The 22,383-nt window shown below is 42.9% G+C and overlaps 1 protein-coding gene across 1 annotated transcript in view; it reads left to right on the forward strand.

Annotated features, from left to right (window-relative positions):
• Positions 1–22,383, forward strand: part of dclk1a (doublecortin-like kinase 1a) — a gene marked incomplete at its 5' end in the record, with an annotated part of 91,983 nt that overhangs the window by 9,060 nt on the left and 60,540 nt on the right. The window contains 2 exons of the mRNA XM_083782725.1: positions 19,047–19,146; positions 21,016–21,114. Of these exons, the coding sequence (XP_083638851.1) occupies positions 19,047–19,146; positions 21,016–21,114 (199 nt within the window). The remainder of the gene's footprint in view (positions 1–19,046; positions 19,147–21,015; positions 21,115–22,383) is intronic.

The following is a 22,383-nucleotide window of genomic DNA, read 5'->3' on the forward strand; positions in this document are numbered from 1 at the left end:
TCTTTTTTTTTCAATTTACTCTTTATTGAATTTTAATCAGACAAACATGAAAACGAAACGACTGACAATTGACAATACAGACAATACAAAACAAGACAATATACATAGAATACACACAAGGGGGGAAAAACTGCCTCTCTTCTCTATTGATGATCATAAATACAATATACCTCAAACAGGTGTATCTGCTTCTACAGGTTAAACAAATGAATTTAAACAAAATCAGGTCTCATTGTCGAGATATGAGCAATCCATCTAAACCAGTTATCTGTGAAGACTTCAACCTGGCCTCTAAAGCTGAATGTAATTCTTTCCATAATAAATATACCATAGATTAAATCAATCCATTCATTTATAGTTGGTATAACATTTGTACGCCACTTTTTTGTTAAGGCTTTTTTGGATGCCACCAGCAATACCCTCATTAGATACTGATCCTGCTTTGCAAAGTGAAGTCCTCCCAGATCGGCAAGATACATGGTTTTAAAATCAAAAGGAATGTCAACAGAACAGCTAGTTTCAAACCAAATCTTGAAAAAAGTCTTGTATAGTTTTGAAATAATTCAACAATTCCAGGCTTATGGTTAGTTGCAAAAGAAATTGCAACTAACCATAAGCAACTTGTAAAAACAAGAAAAATACAGAAAAAGCAAGCCCAAAGTCGCTTATAATAAGCTGACCCGGCAATACTGGTGCCCAGGTGCAAAGCTTTGCCCCATGGGATAGAGCTCAGGCTATCATGTGACATGGTTTGTGAATCAGACTCAAGCTTGCGGCGTTGTTTTGTGAGTACATGATACTTTGGCTTTTGTCATCTTGCCTACAGAGCAGTAGCTACACTGCATGCTGTACTGTGTTTTGTGGTGTCATGTTTCTCTCTGTAATCCAACCTAGTGCATGAGTGTGGGTGGATGTATCAAATTCCAACCGCAATTTGCGTTATCGATTCCGGGGCAGTCTCGGGTCTCCCTGGAACTCATCATCGCCATGCTTTATTGTTTAAGCCTCTCTCTCTCTCTCTCTCTCTCTCTCTCTCTCTTCTCTCTCTCTCTCTCTCTCTCTCACTACCCTACCTTGGTCATTTGAATTCTGCTTTTGTTGATGCATTTGTTTACAGCATCATCTGATCCACAAGCTCAAAGCTCGATCGCGCCATGAGCTTGTAAATCTTGAATTTGAATTCAGAAAAGTATGGACATATGAGGTAAAAAACAAAAGAAAACAAAAGAAAACATAACACACAATACAATAATCTATCTATCAACATATCTATCAATATTACATTTGAACTTTACCCTTATTTTGCTAGCATGGTGGGGTTTCTAGCACTTCCTGTTGTGTGATGTCATCTAGTTGCCTAGGTAACGGGGCTGAGCTGTGGTGGTGATGACACAGAGGGAGGGGGTCAGGGGAAGTGTGATCACAGAGATGCAGGATGTAGGCTAAGTGGCTTAAATCCACAGACATGGTGACTGGACTATTATTACACCTACAGTAGAGTACAGTAAGTCTATTTGCAGACACACACACAGACGTACAGTACGTACGAAGGGGTAGGCCTACGTGTGTGTGTGCACATGTACACACTATGTACAAATCTAACCAAATTTACACTTGTACTGTAACAACACACTTGTCAATGCTCTCATTTGTCATACGGTTGTTGTCGGGCAGAAACCTCTCATGTCCATATTCTAACCTTTTGTGTTTTTTTTTTTTTTTAAGATATTTTTTTTGCGGCTTACGCCTTTTATTGATTTTTTTAAGGGATAGAAAGTAGGCTGACAGGAAACGGGAGAGAGATGGGGGGGATGACATGCGGTAAAGGCCGTGTCGGGTCCGGGAGTCGAACCCGCGGCACACCGCGACTGGATCACCAGTCCGGTGCCCAGACCGTTACGCTACGGCCTGGGCACCTTTTGTGTTTTTTCGTTAAATTAACGCCCTGCTTTATCTTCACAGCGTCACACAAAAGAAGATCCACAAGCTTGAACCGCATCTCAAAACGCTACGTGAGATCTGCTACTTTTGCTAATTTGAATCCTAAAAACAAACGGACATCGGAAAGATATTCCTAAAAAAACAATAATAATAATGGGCCTGGGAACTTCTCCTTTTGGTCCACCCATCCCTGGGACATGTGAGAATGGTCCAGTAAAAAAACAATGCCCACTGTGGGTGTATGGGATTTTTCTCTGACACTAAACACGGGTGTAATTCAACCAAACACCTGCCTGTAGCATGTGGGCAGGGAAACAAACCTACCTTCTATGATGTCACTGAGCATCATGAAGGTATAAAAACCCACCCACCTCAGACATCAGCAACAAAAATATAATTATCCGGGTGAAAATCACCCGTGTTTAGTGTTCTAGGGTTAATGATCATCAATCTATCATCAGCCTCATAGCAAAATTGCCTGAAAGTCATTTTTTGACCAAATTGACATTTCTACCCAAATCAACTCCCCTACCACTGCTGCTTCATTGTGCCGTGTAACGTGTTGCATATGTCCTCAGCCTATCAGAATGATTGTTACATTCCAAAAATGACTTGGGCAATTATGCTATGCCTTTATTTTTGCCTAATTTGCCCAGGTCAATATTTCATTTCTTCTTTCCTGAAAAACGTTAAAATATGAATTAGGCAATTATGCGCTATGAGGCTAATGCCATTGATTGTGTTTTGGCTTGAATCAATTGAACTAACTAGTATACACTAGTCCTTACCCGTTCTGAATATATGAACGGCAAATCATGTTCAGTGTGTGATGTAATAGATCACATTACTGATAGGGGGGGGAATTGTTTACAGATGGTCTTGGGAAGTTGGGTTGGGCACTAAAGTATAGGCTAATTAAATGCTGTAGTACAATCATAAGTACACCATTGATGTGTGATGTAAATATGGTGGTGATATTCTGCCTATAAATGGAAGTTATTGAATATTTTCAAGTTCGGTGTTGCACTTTGTAGACGGTCCCTAACCGCTCACCGTCTGCTGCCCGTGGAGATATAAGCTATTAAACGGTGAACGCGGAGGTTGGCTTTTTGGGCTTCAAAGCAAGTTGTAGTTTGTTCTTTATATAATCAGGATAAGAATTAGATGTTTTGTGTGATTTAGGAACGTGTCGTTGTCATTGCATCTGTCTGTATGTATTTTGTCATTGTGTTGTTCCGACGGCACGGGATCTGTCTTCTCCAAACGTCTCCATTTGGCCACCCCGAGACCCCGACAGATAAGCATTCCGTTGTGATCGTGCTGTTCAGTGTGTCACGCAGCCACGCTGGGTGCGCGCAGGGCTGTAAGCTGTCGTTGTCAGTGTCCAGGCTTTGAGCGTGCATGTAGCCCATGTGTAATGCACGGCGAAGGAGGTGGTTGAGGAGGGGGCGGACAGTGTAGTCGGAGCGGCTGCAGTCCTGGCTGTGTGTCGCTGATCATAAGCCCAGAAACAGTGTCCTCGGAGCGGCTGCAGTCCTGGCTGTGTGTCACTGATCATAAGCCCAGAAACAGTGTCCTCGGAGCGGCTGCAGTCCTGGCTGTGTGTCGCTGGTCATTCACATCCAACACGGATACAGAACAGATGCTCCGGCGGGGCTGGGTTTCGCTTCCTACGTCACACTACAAACGGTGACCTATCGAATTATGCGTCCCACACCCCCTCCACAGGCACACAATTCTTCAAGTTACAATTCTCCATGATCGTGTGGTGATGTAAAAACAATATCTGTACAGTAAATATGACAGTAGCGTCTGTAAAATGTAGCCTAGCTGGATTCTGGGAGCGTGCAGATATTTTTTGGCATGGAGAGATGTGTGCTAATAGTGTGGCTCGGGCGGAGATAGACCACGGACAAATAAACGGGTTTTTATTCACTAATAAATTCATTATTAATCTTATTGGAAAAAGGGCTTCGTTAAGACCTCCATATTATTATGGTCAATGCCTGTGTGAAAAGTGGGAGGGATTGGTGCAGGCAATGAGGAGATAAGGTGGTGTTTCTGACATTCAGACAGACAGACAGACAGACAGACATTCGCTCAATTATAGTATGATTAGGTTCATATTGTTTTCCCCAAGGCAAATTACCATTGACATTCTTCTTCTCTTTTCGGCTACATCTCCTAGAGGCTTTTTTACTCCAAAACCATGACAATATAAAATAATGTAGTACAATATAGTCTGTCTTGCAACATCAGTGTCACATACTGCAAGCAACACCAATAGAAAAATACACATGCTATTTTAACATTGGAAAACAACTTTGTTTTAAATGCAAGCAGTTGTTCATATTGTATATAAAGCGCAAAATGATCTAAATTAATTGCATGATTATACTCTGATTGTGTCGGAGAAGTGGCCAGTTGTGGATCATTATTGCTCAGCGTGCTACAGTGACACCAGTCAACAACTGATCAACGGTATTCACTATTCACTAAGGCTAAGTGGTGCTTCTCTTGCATATTTAACCTGTGGGGCTCACTTCTATACTCTTGACTGCATTCACGTTTGCAGCGCTGCCGGATGTCAGAGAGAAGAGACCTTTTTTTTCTTTTTCTTTTTTTTTGCTGGTGGTGGTGCATTCAAGGCGCCTCGGAAAACAGAGGATAGGAAATACAACATGAAAAACCTATGTAGCAATGGATTTCACCGATGCAGACACCCCACGAACGATGCATCGAGATCTCACCCGTCTATTGCATCCAATGCACACTGAATGAACCGAAGCACTCGCATCGCACACGTTGATTTGTAGGCTCGATTAACTTCCACATGCCTAGTCTGGACTCATAATCACCGTGTACCTCTTCTGTGGGTTACTGTCTGGGGGGCACAGACATTTTTCAAAGGGGGGGGGGGGGGTCCGTGGCCAAATACATATTATTATGGGGGTTCTTGGCACGAAAACATTTGAGAACCATTTTAGAATGCATTTAGCAGAATCGGCCTCAGGTCTTAAGTGTAATGGGTTAAATGTAGGAAGGGAAGATGAGAAGGAAAAACCAAGAACAATGCAAATGGTTTTAATGCACTCAAATTATTGCAAACAAATCTTTTCATGAAACGCAATCATGGTCATGACAGGGTGAAACATTTTCTTAAATTCAGCGATCACCATTGCGTGTAAGTATTATGTGTACGAGGTTCATTAGGTTCTGCTGCACAGCTGTCAAGCTGTGTTGGGCAAGCTAGCTATAAGCTGATCAAAAGGCAACTGAACCGTGTTTAAAAGCTGCAAGCTACTTGTCTCTCGCCAGCTCAGTGGCCTTGTGGTTGAGTGTCCACCGTGAAACTGGGAGGTCGGAGTTCGATCGCCGGCCGGGTCATACCAAAGACTGTAAAAATGGGACCTGGTGTGTGTGAGTGTGTGTGCACGCGCACAATTCTATCGATGTATATTTGAGGATTTCCTTGCAAGGATAGGAAGGAAATCCTGGAGAGTGAGGACATTTAGCAGGTCTGTTTTTAGGGGTGAGAAATTGAGGGATTATTGTTTGAGTCATCATGGGGTGTTAGGGAATTAAAGTAAACAGAAATCAGTCAGAGGTCCTCACTAGACATGCATTGTGTCAGTGTTTTGTGTTTTGGTTTGCACCAGCTGTGTGTTCAAACATAGCATAGTTTAATTTCTAACTTATATGCAAATCGACAAGCTCAAAACGTGTTGCTTAGCGCCACATTTCAATTAGGATATTTCCATTGGAAAAATACGTAAGTCTTATAGTCAGGCCAGTAGGGTGGGTGGGTAGGTAGGTTGGTTAGATAGATAGATAGATAGATGGGTAGTTTATTTTTATTTTTTTACTATAGTGTCCTGCACCACTATGTCCAGCCCACACAAGCTTACAAGACACTCACAAAATTAACATATACTGATGTCCACAAATGCAATACAAAAACATATTAATTCACTGTCATGCCTTCTCTAGGAATTTTCCTAATGCAAAAACATCCTTAGAGAGCATTCAGACCTCCAAAACGAATCCAGATTTTGATCCAGCCCTTGACATTGCACCACTACGCTATGGGGCACTAGACCTAGATATGTATGTAATGAGTGCAAATGTTTGTACAGACAGGCAGTTTATTCCCTGTGATGATGATGTCACACTTTTATAGTTCTGCCTCTGTTCTGCTGAGTCACTGCACCTGCAACACAGTTGCAGTTGCAGTGTCACAGCAGTGTCACACACCAGTATAATTAGTAGCAGCTTTATGACAGCTGTCTGGAGTTAGAAGCCAACGGGTTGCTGCTGGTCACATAAACATCTGTCCGTCTGTCCCTCGCAGACAGACAGAGAGACAGACTTATGCTCTCCCCCCCCCCCCCCACACACACACACACACACACACAGACACAATCAACTTTGAGCCAATGGATCAGAGACAGTGGATCGATGAAGGGCGAGACTAAATGTAATTAGGCAGAAGAATGGAAAGGTTGATAGATGGAGAGAGACTTGTGTGTTGTGTGGGACTAGGAGGTAGACAGGCAGACAGACAGACAGAATGCTTCAGAGATGCCTGACGCCAGGGCTCCACTGGGCGCGTCTCCGTCAGCGTCGGGAATGTGCCCTTTTAATCAATGGAGGGTGGCTCCACTGCCCGCGTTGCGTTGCGTCTCCGTCACCATAAAATTGAACCGGTTCGTTTTTTGACGCACGCACGCGTGACGCAACGCGCCCAAACGCGCCCAGTGGAGCCCTGGCGTGACATGAAACAAAGAAGATGAAGAGAGAAACTAGCTTTCAAGTTAGAGAGAGAGGGAGAGAGAGAGAGACAGAGATAGGGAGAGAGAGAGAGAGAGAGACGCTGGCGAGACGCTGGCGGTGTGACATGTGTCGTCTGTTCTGTGTGTCACTGAGTGGCCAGTGGGGAGTAGAGAGACATAACCAGCTCCTTCTGGATTCTTTTTAATGTGACACCAGCAAGTCTCTCATATATACGTGTTCCGCTGCGCAAGCGCACGCACACGCAGACACACACACACACACACACACACACACACAACAAGAAGGTTCATTATCCCCCTATGAAGAAAGAGGAGAGACTGTTACATAACCGGGGAGATTACATAACCATGTGCCATTTGAAGCTTAACTTACAGTACAGTGTGCTCCGTAGCCGGATGGTGTCGCACGCTGGAGGAGGACTCCTCCTCCACCTGTTACTACCACCCCCCCACGTCTGTCTGTCTGTCTGTCTGTCTGTCTGTCTGTCTGTCTGTCTGTCTGTCTGTCTGTCTGTCTCTCTGTCTATACTGTTTCTATTCTCTTTCTCTCCGTCTATCTTTCGCTTGCTCTACCCCCCCCCCCCACACACACACACACACACACACACATACACTGTCTTTCTTCTACGCTCTCACCCCCCTCATGTGTCAAACCATATACACCATCTGCCATCTGGTTTGGAGGTATATCTGTGTTTTTGGCTGTGAGTGAAGGAAGGAGGTGGTCTGTCTGTCTGTCTGTCTGAGCCTACATGTCACAGAGTCGAAGGAGGACATGTTCCTTTCCATCATCTGTAAACCCTTCCACATGTATACCCTCTGTGTCTGTCTGTCTAGACATCTGCCTGTGTTTTTCCCTTTTTATCAAGATTTTTTGCGTGTCGAGATGTTTTAAATATGTAAAAAAAAAAAAAAAAAAAAAAAGTAATAACTAATTTAGCTGCATGGGCTCCGCCTCAAGGACCCCAATTTCAGAACCATTGCATTTAGAGTGTGTAACACGCTCAGGCTGTCAGGCATGCTTTGGTTCAGAACCATGGACAGTTCAGCAGGCTGTCCAGGCTGTACAAAGCACCAGGCTTTGTATTCAGCACCACGGACAGCCCCATGGAGTGCAGACACCGTGACAGCTCCCAGTCTGACAGTTTTCTGTGAGCAGGACGACATTGACCTCTGCAGGGCCCGTCAAATCCCGTGAGATTGTACAGCCTCCCGTCTGTTTTCTTTCCATTCAGTTACATTTGATTTGATTCAACTCAATGCAGAGGATCACAACTGAGTTCATTTCTGTTCACTATAATTTGATTATGCATTATTGGAATGACTTAAAAATAATGCAGATAATTTAAGTAAAATAGGTATTTTGCCTACACGCACGCACGCACACACGTACGCACGCACGCACACGCACACGCACACACACACACACACACACACAGGCACATTTTGAGTGGCTGGATAGCGAGGGAGTTGACAATCAGACGAGCTCAGATCTGATGCGCAGACACAAATAGACGATCCATAATAGCAGCAAAAAAGGGGTGTGTGTGTGTATTCAGTAGAGTGGCTCTCTGAGTGCCTAAACAGCAAACCCCTAGTAATATGTACGCACTGACTGTGTACATACGCATGTATAGATTCTATACAGCACTGGTTCCCAAACACTGGGTCAGGACCCAAGGTTGTGTCGCTGACCACATTTTTATGGGTCCCTTTATTTTCTAGATGAATTAAAAACTAAATTAACTGATTTTTCTTTTCAATAATTTCATAAAGAAATCAAAGAAAAAATAAATTAGAAAACAAATGTTTAGGAGGTAGTGAAAATAGCTGATCTACAAGCTCACAGCGTTGGGCGAAGCGATGCGTTGTGTGTCTTCCCTGAACTTGGACACACGTTGAAAGTGACAGCAAATTTTGATTTTATTTTAGTCTTGTCTTTTGAATAAAATTCCATTTAGTTTTCATCATATTTATCATCATATTTTAGTTTGTCTAGTTTTAGTTGACTAAATATCATAAGATTTTAGTCGACTAAATATTTGTTTTGGTTAACACCTTGATGGCGTTGTCATGGCTGATTTTAAAGTTTGTTGCATGCTGAAAATAGCTGATCTACAAGCTCACAACGCGCCATGCTGCGACAAGTCTTCTCCACTAGTCCCTCTCTAACATTTAGTCTAGAAAAGGGTAGCCGACGAACATTTTTCATCATAGTACTGGACCTGTGACATTGTGCTGTATGTCCAGCGCTTGTTTTCACCTCTGCTCACTTCTTCTCACTAATGCTGTTCACCGTATTCTCTGCAGACCCGGTGGTATGGGTCCATTTGGTTCCATTTGTAGTGTACCCTCTCAGAGTTGAGTCATCTGTCCCTATACTGATCGCACTGATCACCACTGGGAAACCGCAAACCCCACTTTGAGAAGCAGGGTTCTAAATAATGTGGCTGTGGTGGGCGGCAGTCCTCTTAATGAAATGAAGCCCTCGTCTCTTGTTCTTCCCACATCCTCTTGCTCCCCATGCTGCGGCTAATTACATTTCATCGTCCTTGCAAACAAAACACACTGCCACTCTCAATCTCTATCATTTTGCTCTTGGTTGGCCATTGATTGTCTTTCTCCGTCCTCCCTCCCTCTCTATGTGTCTGTCTGTCTGTCTGTCTGTCTGTCTGTCTGTCTGTCTGTCTGTCTGTCTGTCTGTCTGTCTGTCTGTCTGTCTGTCTCTCTCTCTCTCTAGGCCTGTCGCAATTATTAAATAAATGACTAATCACAATTATTTGAGATTCTCGCTTTTATCGTTTATCATTTGTTTTATCGTTATTATTTTCAACATTTTCAAAAATAGTGGAAATGGCAGATCACACAAAGGTCACAAAGCGTCATGTAGCGACAATGTTTTCTTAAATGTATAAAGTCATTAAATATGATGCCAGTTATATGCCATATCTGCCTTGTGCTTCAAAGCCTAAAAGAAAAACAGAAATGGCATTTGTGACGGTGTTTAACGCCGTGTGGCAATTAATCTCCAAGTGAAATGTGACAATGGTGCCAGCCCCCGTCTCTCTCTATTTGTCTCAGCTGTGTCATCCTAACAGCAGACCGTAGTCATTACCCCATGCATCCCAAACAGACCTCCCCTCCTCCTGTCTTTTCACTAATCAGATGATGACCGGCTGGCTGGCAGCTCAGCATTCACAGAGCGCACGCACACACACACACACACACACACACCTTGTTTACCTTAAAAACAGTTTTATCCCAACGCGACCCTTTGGTGTGGTTTTGGCTTAACACAGACACACATGTGTTTGGTCCGTCGTACTAACAGTCCTACAGTCATGAGCCCGACACCCGACCCCAAACCCCAAACCTAACTTCACAGGAAGGACGGGTTAGTTGTAACCTGCCACACGGGTTAGTTGTAACCTGCCACACGGGTTAGTTGTAACCTGCCACATACTTTTACTTCTACTCCACTACATCTCAGAGGCTTGAACTTTTACTCCACTACATTTATTTGAAAACTTTAGTTAATAGTTACTTTGTAGATTTTGATTATTAATAACAAAAAACATGCATTACCAGCCCTATAGAGCGTCGCAGTCCCGCCCCATTTCAGAATGACGAGTGGCCCAGGAAATGATTCTCCATTCATTTTCTCCATAGGCTTTTCAAAAAGTATTTATTTAAAGACGGTTACGCCGCGGACAAAGCCAACTCGGATCGTGACAAATCATGACAATAATTACAATGTTTTGGGCCGGTCAAATAATTAGTAAGAAGAAAAACAAAACAAATAGTGTTGTATCCTGCCTTTATTTTCTTCTTTCAAATGATTTGATCGGCACAATATATTGTGTTTGTTGTCATTATTTGTCACGATCCGAGTTGGCTTTGTCCGCAGCGTAACCGTCCGACACCGAGGTCCATATCATTTTGAGAACCACTGTGGTATGCATTAGGCGATTTAGGCCACAGACACCCATTGGACACTCAGTGTTACACTGTACGGCCGGGTCCATTTGGTTCCTAACATTCAATCATTTACCCAGGGGTCTGTTATTGTGCACCATTGTTTGTTCTTCAAACATAATTGTACCATCATTTTATCATTATATTTGTGCTGAAAAGCACATTTTCTAATTATGTTTGTGTTGAAAAACATGTAATTAGTGTAAGTAATAATTATGCATGGTCTTGCTGCTTCCAGAGTGATATATCACATTTGTCGTTATCAGACAGTGCCACTGTGTGGTTAGAATGAGTAGTGCTTCTCACTGTCTGGTGCAACTCTGCAGCAATGTGTTGTTTTAAACAACACAGACAGAATCCTCTGATTGTATTATATCGTCTCTGTCGGGTGGAAACCTTTATGTCCAAAACTGTTACTTTTCAGGATTAAAAAAAAGTACTTTTGATGCTTTTATATGATGCTGTAGTAGTATGATCAAGCAGTTGTATAGAGTCAAGACAAAGTGTGTGTGTGTGTGTGTGTGTGTGTGTGTGTGTGTGTGTGTGTGTGTGTGTGTGTGTGTGTGTGTGTGTGTGTGTGTGTGTGTGTGTGTGTGTGTGTGTGTGTGTGTGTGTGTGTGTGTGTGTGTGTGAGAGAAACTGATGTCTCTCCAGTTGCTGTTCAGCAGATTCACACTAGATGGCGCAGTCACAATATAAATGATCCCATCAGAGAAGTTGAAATGATGTGTTACATAATCCATGTAAACATTACATTCAGTGAAACAAAAAATATATAATTTCATGCTAATTAAAAAGCTGTATTGAGGGAATAATTAGATGTAGGCTGATGTCTCTGATCGTCTGGCTAATTTATGCGATACCACAAATCCAAATGCTCTCAAACTCTGTAAACTGGCTAAAATAATCTATATTCCTTACTTCAGTGACACCGTGGTGTGATTGATTGATTGAAATATTTATTAACAGTTTGTAGAATTGACAGTACATTTTAAGCACAAACTCAATACAAAGACTGTTAACTGTGAGTGGACGACCCAATTAAGCATTACACTTGTTTACAACAGGGTCCACATTGTTCAATTCATCAAAAATGTGATGGAATATAACGTTGCTGTTGGCGAGGAACCTCTCATGTCCATATTCTAACTTTTCGTGGTTCTCTTGTACGTCACACAAGCTTCAAAAGTAGACAAGCTCGAAGCGCGGCACGTTTAGAGCTTGCCGATCTGCTACTTTTGCTATTTTTGAATTTGAATCCTGAAAAGTAAGCGTTCTGGTTTTCTTCTTTGGGTTTCCACCCAACAGAGATGATAAATAATCTTAAAGGAATACTAACCTTCAACCATATCTTCATATAATTGGTCCTCACCTTGTTCAAAGGGGAGGGGGGTTCCAGGGGTCCACATCACAATCATTTAACCACTTTATCCATGTTGGCTATTCAAAAATAGGAGATCTAATACAAAATATGATTATTTAGTTTCAGGTAGTTTTTATCGGGTTCAGCCAGACAGAAGCTAGACGAGGATGGTTGATGATGAGGAGGTGATTAGGATGAATGCCATTTTCCCACACCTCCCACGCAGTCTCCTGCTCTCGTTTCATCTCCTCATTTCTGTCTGTTGGGCAAAAACCTCTGTATTTCCGTTTTTTCCCGTAAATAAATGACCTATTGATTGAATAGAGTATGCACATGCGTCACTTTTCCAACGGGACAGTCACACCCCACCCTCATTTAGACTGAGTGGCAAAACATTGAGCAGCATGGACCGTATGCAGACGGCGGCCATCTTACCATTAAGTTAATGGCAGGGTGACAACTAGCCGCAATTTGCCATTGACAGCCCGTACATCAAAACAGAAAAGTCCTATATTTTAATTATTATAATTATTATATATTATTATACTATTATATTGTAATAAACGACATCAAACTCACCAACATTGCAGGTGTACTAAAAGCTTGAATTATCCTCTTTCTATCTGCAAAGTCTTTGTTTCATAAAGAAGATAGAAAGAGTTGGAAATCAACTGCGTACCACCTGTTTCTAAATTGCACGTAATGCAGGAGATAGCAGGACATTGTGTTAGTAAAAATTAGAGCTTCCAAAGTGGATTTTTATGAAACAAAAACTTTGCAAAAACTTTGTAATAAAATCAGAGGCCAGAAAGTTGATTTTTGAAACTCAGTAGGCGTTCCAGCATAATTTCCGGGTACGATGATACCACGTTCATAGCCTCTATAGACGAATCCATGGAGCGTTGCCCTGCAGGCCAGGTGTAGGCATTCAATGCGGAGGTTTCAAGCTGTGCTTAATTTGACACCTCAGCTATGGCTGCGTCCAGGCCACTGTAGTTATACAATAATGCTAAAACGAAATTCCATTGTAGTCCTATTGCATCATGCAAGAGTGTCGCACAAAAGTAGTGAAAATGGCAGATCTAGAGCTATCGGCTATTTTCACTATTGTCCCTTTTTTATGAAAAGGAATGGTCTTACAAGCAGATCTTCAAGCTCAAAACATGTCACTTCATGCCGCGTTTCAAGTCCTTTTGTTTTGATGGTTTTCTTTTGTTCTTTAAAAGAACACAGAAACTTTCGATATGGAGGTTTCTGCCCGACAGCAACGATATGTTTCATTCTCCATCTGTCTTTCTGTCACTCTGTCCTTCTGGTTCTCAATGTCCAGTCTGTCGACATAACATGGTAGAAATCTGTGTTCATTTATCCATTTGTAAATCGGTGTTACTCTGTGTCAAGATTTCACTGTGTGTATGTGCGCACGTTGTAAAGCAGAGCGGATGTGTTGTGTAACTTGTTCTCAGTGAGCATCTTAATGTTACACACAGACATCAAAGCTGCTCTGTTGTCATGCAGAAGCACAACTACACAGACAGCAGTAGTAGTCAGGAACACACACACACACACACACACACACACACACCCCTCCCTCTGTTATCTATTCCATCAATTCCTCTCTGTTCTCATCAGATCTCTCCCTCCCTCCCTACCCACCTCTCTCTCTCTCTCTCTCTCTCTCTCTCTCTCCCTCTCATTCTGTGGAAAATGTACTTTCGTTTCGGTTTTCTGTCTCTATGATGTAAATGGTAATCGGTGCGTTTACTGTGTATTGTATATAGCGCCTGTATCCAAGGGGTTTTACAATGTCCATTACATTCACATTGCGTACATTCACTTGCTGGCAGCAGAGGAAACCATGCAAGATATACAGACATGCTCATTGGGAGCAGTTAGGTTGGGTGTTCACGTCAGTGTCTTACACACACACCCCAAATGTGACATGTCTACCTCTGGGACCGCTATATCTACACTGTAAAAACCCTGAGAGTGTATATAAAATGCAACCCAATGCACGCGTGAGCGTTAAGGCCTATTCATGGTTGAGTTCGGTTGAGGGAGGTGACCACCGAAGAGGTGACCACTGCTTCGGTAGTCACCTCTTCACTAGAACGGTGGTTTTGATGAAGGTGCTCATAGTCTATCACCGTGCTCATATCTCCTACCCTCCATGGCCAACACTTCCTCAAATTCGTCCATTGTTTTCCCTGTGCTTTCTCTCTACTGCCTATCTGCATCTATTCTATTCCTTTCTGGTCCTTTTCCGTTTATTTTCTATTCTATTTTTGTCGCTGTCTCTATTATTTCATTCCTTTGTTCTCCCTTGTTCTCCCGCTGCTCTGTTTCTGGAGTTTGTTTTCAAAAACCACCATGGAGTGCTGTCCTGTGTTCTCCGTGACGAGTGTGTGTGTGTGTGTGTGTGTGTGTGTGTGTGTGTGTGTGTGTGTGTGTGTGTGTGTGTGTGTGTGTGTGTGTGTGTGTGGGACGGACGGACAGACAGATGAACCGGGAGGCGGGATTGTGCTGGATATACTGTGAGGCTGCCTCCCAGAGTCCCCGTTCCTCGCCCCTAGCTCTTCACCGCGGCTCAGTGACTTCATGTTGTAGTTTTCGGTGATAGCGGTGTTCACCTCATCACCGAAAACTGGATTATGAATAGGCCTTTACATTGCACACCCTCAGAGAAACGTTCTGTTTGGTACTACTGTATGCATTAACGTGCTAAATGAAATATGGACAATATGGCGGGTGGCAACGCCAGCCAGCCACGCACGGGCGCCCCGGGGGGACGAATTGTCATGGCAACTGTAGTTTTCACACTCCCTGCCCACCCACCCCCCCCCCCGCGTGTGTGTGTGTGTGTGTGTGTGCACACGTGTGTGTGTGTGTGTGTGTGTGTGTGTGTGTGTGTGTGTGTTCCCGAATGTTTGTGTAGCCTACATACTCTGTGGTGTGTATGTGTGTACTTCAAAGCTCTTCCTTCCTGTGAGGCTGGCCTACATGTGAACGCGTCCCTCTTAACCTCCCTCTTCTTCATCCCTCGTTCCCTTTTCCTCTCCTCTCCTCCCCGCTGCATGCCCGCTGAGCACATTCAAAGGACCACATTCCAGGAACCGTTGCCGGACGGTAATGATGTAGCACACCAGGGTTCCATTTGTAGGAAAAGAATAAACAACAAAAACAACAAAACGGATATGACCAAACGCACCGAACACAGGTTCCCTTCGTTACCTGAAAATCAGCAGTCCTGGACATATACAAGGCCTCCAGTGAGGGATAAGACAACACTCCTATTCACTTACATATGCATAAATTAACATTGAGAATTGAGGAGAGGGGAGAAAGGACAAAATTACAACATAACAGGAATTAGCATACAATTACATGCAGCAGCCGGTGCTTCAACAGCTCCTGTGTGTGTAGTCACCAGTGGTGGAAAAAGTACTCAAATTTTTTACGTAACCTTTTACCGGGAATTTTTCATATTAAAGGCGCTAGAGTGCCACACAGATGAGGCAGATTTTACTCTGAAAAGCCCTGCCTTCCATTACCCCCCAAAACCGGGAGGCATAATTTTCCCATAGTACCTCACGCTACCTCGTCTCTCTAGAAGCGTTAATATTCCAAACGAGGTGCTTGCTGAAGTCAGAAATGACCAAAGAACATCGGCGTTATAATCGAAACCATGGATTTAGAGTTATGAGCAACTTTTGTTGGCCCGGGCCGTAAACAAGGAAGTGAACGGCAGTGTGTATGTGCGAAACCGGTCTAGGATCTGAAAATATATTTTTATAATTTGGTTTGGTATCATTAAAAAGGTGTACACGTGTACACGTCATTAGCATAATTAGTGTTAAGTAGTATCAATACTGCAATATAGAACTACTCTGTTACATGTAAAAGTCCGGAATTCAACATTTACTTGAAAGTTGAAAAGTATTGGTATCAAAATGTAGTTGAAGTACCAAAAGTAGAAAGTGCTCATTATGCAGAATGTCCCATTTCAAGTTATAAATGTAGGCCTATACAAATCTTTTGAAAATAGCAGATTTATGAGCTTGTACATACATATTTTCAAATGTTTGAAATGTATATAGATGGTGTTTTGTAATTATACTCTACAAAGTAACTGGTAAATAAAGTTTTCACATAAATGCAGTGGAGTAAAAGTACAATATTTGGATCCGAGATGAAGTGGAGTATAAGTAAAATTACTGGAAATTGGAAATACTCAAGTAAGTAAAGGAGAGCTATAGGCGGAAAGTAACTCAATCAGTGTCAGCAGGCGACAGCAGCGCATTCAAGTGCAATCGCTGCCACAAGCGCACTCTAATCCAAGTGCGCTTGTGCCATGGTCTCTCGAGACTGAAGGCTACTAGTCACAGGTACAGGTACAGGAAGGCAATGATAACGTAAGGCGCCATGATACAGTTTGACTATATATACAGCATTCATCAGTGATTCCCAACCTGTGGTGTTTTCTTGAAAAGGTTGAGAACCTCTGGCATGTATTGTACACTCGATCACTGATGGAGTCGCAGGAAATAACATTTTCACGACCATGAGTAGAAAACCTGAGGCCACAACATTGTGCAGATATACTATGGGACAAAGAGCCAAGGTTTTCAGTCAGCGCTAATAGCCGGGCAGTGATGGAAAGTAACAAATTACATTTACTTACAGTAAGTACTGTACTTGACTACAATCTTGAGGTATTTCCAATTTCCAATGCTTTTACTTCTACTCCACTACATCTGGGATCCAAACCGAATGGGTTCCCAGACAAAATAGCCTTGCCCAAAAACAATTAAAGGGGCCTATTACTAAATGTATTAATTTTTTTATTAAATTATTTAAGTCAGTGTTCATGCCCCGGGGCTGTGTTGTTATCATTAGCACCAGTATCACCAGCGTTGTCATCTTGTTATTAGCATAGAGAGAGAGAGAGAGAGCCGTGAGCTCTGTACTGAACTGCACTTAATCACCAGAGTTGTGTGTGTCAGGGGGACTGGTTTCTCACACACACACACACACACACACACACAGACACACACACAGAGACTACATGCACGGTATGCGTGATTTCACAGAAATGTGTATGTAGTCATAGGTGCACAGCACGCACATGCACACACAGATGCCAAGTGTATATATTTTTTTAAAGTTATGTAACACTTTCTGAATCCGCTGCCGTTTCAGGGATGATTGGCATGATTTGTTGTCTGCTGTCAGTTTACTGCTTTGGAATCTAGCTCTCTCTCGCTCTCTCTCTCCCAAAACATACACACACGTGTGCGCACATACTGTACACACGTCACAGACATGCATTACGCAGTGAGACCGACACACACACACACACACACACACACACACACACACACGCTTGTTTACCATACATTTTTCTGAAAAACCTCGCTGTTAGCAGTGACTTCTCTGAATGTTGACTGCTGGTGACTAAGGGCACAAGCAGTACGTGCATCCTGGGCCATTAATTGCCATGGGAACATATTGACAACGCTTTGCTGATAGGAGGGCTCCTCCTTGAGGCCCAGCAGGACACTGTTTTGTTATTGACCGCTAATGGCCCTTAATGGGTTTCAGGCCTGTAGCTGCGTTTTGTGCATGAATGCTCGTCATCTTGTCCATAATTTGGAATATTGACAATATTATTGACAACTATCTATGCTTGTCACATCAGCACACTGTTTCCCGAACAGTGGATCAGAGGACACATTTGTCACAAGTAAATATCCCTTTATTGTCTCCACCAGGCCGAAGGCATGGGGAGAGAGTATGTTTTGCACTCCGTCCGTGTGTGTGTGTGTGAGTGTGTCCGTCCGTCTGTGTACAGCTAATCTCCGGCACCGTTAACCCGGTCGGTGCCAAATTCTGCACGCACACTCCCTCTGCATGCCAACGATGAACCTCTGCCCCAAATTTTCCAGAACGGCCTGTTATAGCACCACCAGGAGGCCGACCTTTGAAAAAAAAATTTTTTCATATCGTTACACACTATCTATATAGTCATGTGTTCAAGACGGACCTGTCCGATGCAAAACATATTTTTGGAACAAAATGCCTCAAATCATCCAATTGCCATCCAAGAAGAAATGGCACCCTTTTCACATTGGCCTATTATAGCGCCACCAGGAGGCCACAACCTGACCTGCCCAGGTGAAGACCTGTGCCCTGAGGGGCACTATATCTAGTTTATTTAGTTTTTGTACATTATTCTATATTTCAAAACGTTAAAAAAGCCAAAACGAATGAATTAAAAGTAATGTAATAATCTGTTCAACTTTAAAACAAAATCAAAGAAATTCCAAAAAACACATGTTTAAGAAGTAGTGAAAATCTACAAGCTCACCACGTGTCACATTCGTGATGCTTTGTGGTGAGCTTTAAGATCTGATTCTGATTTCTGGCACACAACTAAGTGGCCTCTGGTGTGTCCTCTGCGTCAGCAGCACTGGATGCCAAAGGCAGAGAGATGGCCGAGCGTCAACCTTTACCGTGTGACGAGTTGGCACTGAGAATGATGAGTTGGTTGGTTAGACACAAGTGGATTGTTGTCAACATGGATCTGGTGCGTTAGCTACACAGTGTGCTGTGTGACTCATTTGAGCACTGGCTGTGAGTGAGTCAAATAACTGCCAGCTCCAAACTTTACTGTGACAGTATAACCAAGTATGTCTCTCTCTCTCTCTCTCTCTCTCTCTCTCCCCCCACCCCCCCCCCCTCTCTACAAATGTCCCTAAAAGTATAGTAGAATTTTATTTGATTCGCTGGCTCTTCACAAGAGAAATGGTTGTTTTATGATAAGGTAGGATTAAGCATTCAGGTTATGTTTAGGGGGATTATACGTATGCCCGATTTATATACTTTTGGTTGGTTGTGTACACCCAAAAAACAATGCGTGCGTTGTTGTATATTTCCTAACTGAAACCTGCATGTGTTTATCTTTTGTTTTTTAGGTGACATGTCTACAGGATTTCTTCGGGGATGAGGACATCTTTGTGGCGTGCGGTCCGGAGAAGCTTCGCTACCAGGATGACTTCATGCTGGATGAGAGTGGTGAGATGCTGTTCATTCCTTCTCTGACAGTTAAACGCTCAAATGTGTTGCTCCATTCACAGTTTTAGTTTCCTGTGGCAACAGATTCTGACAAAAAAACTAATGTCTTCTCTACATAAGACCTCATTTCTCCCCTCTCCTCTCCTCTCCTCTCCTCTCCTCTCCTCTCCTCTCCTCTCCTCTCCTCTCCTCTCCTCTCCTCTCCTCTCCTCTCCTCTCCTCTCCTCTCCTCTCCTCTCCTCTCCTCTCCTCTCCTCTCCTCTCCTCTGTTTGTAAAATAGGTTTGGTCTGTTTTCTCTCTCTCTCTGTGTGTCAGTCTTCATCACTCACACAAAGGCACTATACTTCCATTGAGCGTTCATGTTCAGAATGTTTCCTGTGGTGTGACGTGTGGAGGCAGGCTGCAGTGTTTTAATCATGTCCTCTCCATCCGTACACATTGATCCATCACAGCTGTACGCTCCTTCCTTACTCACTCTTCACCGGCTTCCCTTCTCTTCATCTCGTTTGATTTACCCGAGACACACACACACACACACACACACACACACACACACACACACATACAGACAGACAGACCGATGGACGGACGGACAGACACAGACAGACACAGACAGACAGACACAGACAGACACACACAGACAGACACAAAGCATCCGAAGGAAGCATCTGTGTAATTATCACTTCTGCCTCCTCTCTAACACGCTGTCATACTTCCAACACCACACCATGACACACACACACACACACACACACACACACACACACACACACACACACACACTTCACACACACACGTTGTGATTTGCCCCCTTCCCCACCCTGTGCGGTGGTGATGAGTCATACAGTGACAGAAGAACAATGTTCTTCAGGGAGGAGATGACATGCGTGCGTGCGTGTGTGCGTGCGTGCGTGCGCGAGTAAAAGGAAATAAATAAAGTTTATTATAAAACACATGATATTAAATTATTACTGATATCAAATTATATATTGACCATACACACCCCAAACCCCCTCGACCAAAGTGTATTTTGTTTCTTTAACATACAGTATATAATTCATATATATTTTAAATGTATCGTTTGGTTCCATTTGTACACTACACTCAAACCTTGTCGTGAGCTTGTACATCAGCTATTTTCCACAACTTTTTGCATGACACTCTTCCATGACGAAGTAGCGCATTCATTCATGAAGAAATATAAAAATACAGACATTAAAAGTTCATGTAGGTCCAAGGTTTCTGCAGCCTGACTGCATTGATATACAGTCCGGATGGCCTTGGATTGTTGGAATTTCCCGAGAGACTGAGAGTGGTCATGTTTTTTTTGGCAGGGCTTTTAGATTCATCTTAAATTCATTAAAGTAATGGACAACTTGTGTTGGCTGTCCTGAAGTAGCCAGACTACTGGTTGTCCTGCAGTGCACTTTACTCTCAACTCCACCAGCTGACGTATTTTATTCTTATTTTTATTTTTTGGGCACAGCAGGGTATGAGTAACATTCTTGTACAACATGAAGCCATGGAAAATGGAAAAACTAAAATGGACAAAAGCCAAAAAACAAAAGCAAAAATAAATAGGGGAGAAAAGGATTATTAGTTATTTTTGCATTCCCTCTTATAACGACTACAGCAGTGGCTCACTGTTATGATCGACATGTCACTCCAATCTCTAACTGAGGACCATCGTATATCAGATAGCAAAGCTTTCCATAATTTGGTGAAGATATCTTCATTGCCGTAGCAATCATTAATTAATTCTCTCCATGGTACCTCTGTGATCCTACGTATTCAATTCATCAAGGACGAAAGAGAACTATTAATATTTTTTTCATTGATCTCTGTTGATGTTTTCATTTTGATGTCAGAGTGTCGTGTGATGAAGTCAGGGAAGATCAGCGCCCCTCTGACCCGTGCGTCGCCCAGGACCGTCAACCAATCACTACGCAGCAAGTCTCCTGCATCTGGTAACATGTCCATCTATGATACTGTGTGTGTGTGTGTGTGTGTGTGTGTGTGTGTGTGTGTGTGTGTGTGTGTGTGTGTGTGTGTGTGTGTGTGTGTGTGTGTGTGTGTGTGTGTGTGTGTGTGTGTGTGTGTGTGTGTGTGTGTGTGTGTGTGTGTGTGTGTGTGTGTGTGTCCTGCATCCGGTAACATGTCCATCTATGATACTATACTTGCCACAAAGTATGTCACACTCTGACTTTCCACAAGGTCATGAGGAACAGTCACTTCCAGCAGTTGTTCAGGGCTTCTTTTGTCTTCAATGCATATTTATCTGTTGGAAAAATTGAAAAGTGGTCTAGACCTCCAACGCACGCACACACACACACACACACACACACACGGCATGTTCTGCAACACAATCCACTCACTACTACTACTATTTCCAAGATGTATTTTTTAGGAATTTTTTCCACGACTTAAAGACATCCATCTAGTTTGTTGATGTTAGTGTTCAGCAGAAGCACACAAAATGTTGCTATAATATCATCTCTGTCTGGCGATTCAAAATGGCCTTGGATTGCCTCAGAATACCCCAGAATGCAGTTACTAATGTTGCTCTGGAGAGGGAAGTCTGGAGCTCTCTGGTGACCCAACTATGGATAAGCGGTTGAAGATGGATGGATGCTGTAGAATGATCAAGTTGGCCTTAATTTACGAAAACGCAATTTGGAGATAAGAGGTTTCTGCCCGACAGCAGTAGTATATATATATTATATATATATATATAGTTATACCTTGTACCAGGGTGGGCAACCATGTCTTTGTAATCAACCGGTTGATCTTGAGTGGTTTTGTTTTTACTGATAATGGAACAGTACAAAAAAAACATCAACATCAATGCGTAAATAAACAAAACAAAACGAAAAAAGACAAAAACAACCCTTAAGACTGTCAGTCATCCGATCACGCTCAGGGTTTCTGGTTTGAATGTGCCGCTTCCCAACTAAGGGGAGCAGCGTGAATGAACACAGGAATGGTCCCGGGCCACATATAAGTGGTCCCAGCATGTATCTGTGTAATATTATGCTACTATCACTTTCAAACAGCAAAGGAGATGAGACGAGACAAGGCAGCGGTATTGAGAATGAGCTCCGGAAGACGAGATACCAAAAGACAGAAGACATACCCGGGGAAAGTGGAACGACACTTTAGGACAAATCACAAATCATTTGACAAGAAGACATTTTCAGCCAACACTGAAGTGAGAAAGATCAAATCTGTTCAACTTC

This window comes from Protomyctophum parallelum, assembly GCF_964188405.1.
Source record: "Protomyctophum parallelum genome assembly, chromosome: 1".
NCBI classification, from domain to species: Eukaryota; Metazoa; Chordata; class Actinopteri; order Myctophiformes; family Myctophidae; genus Protomyctophum; species Protomyctophum parallelum.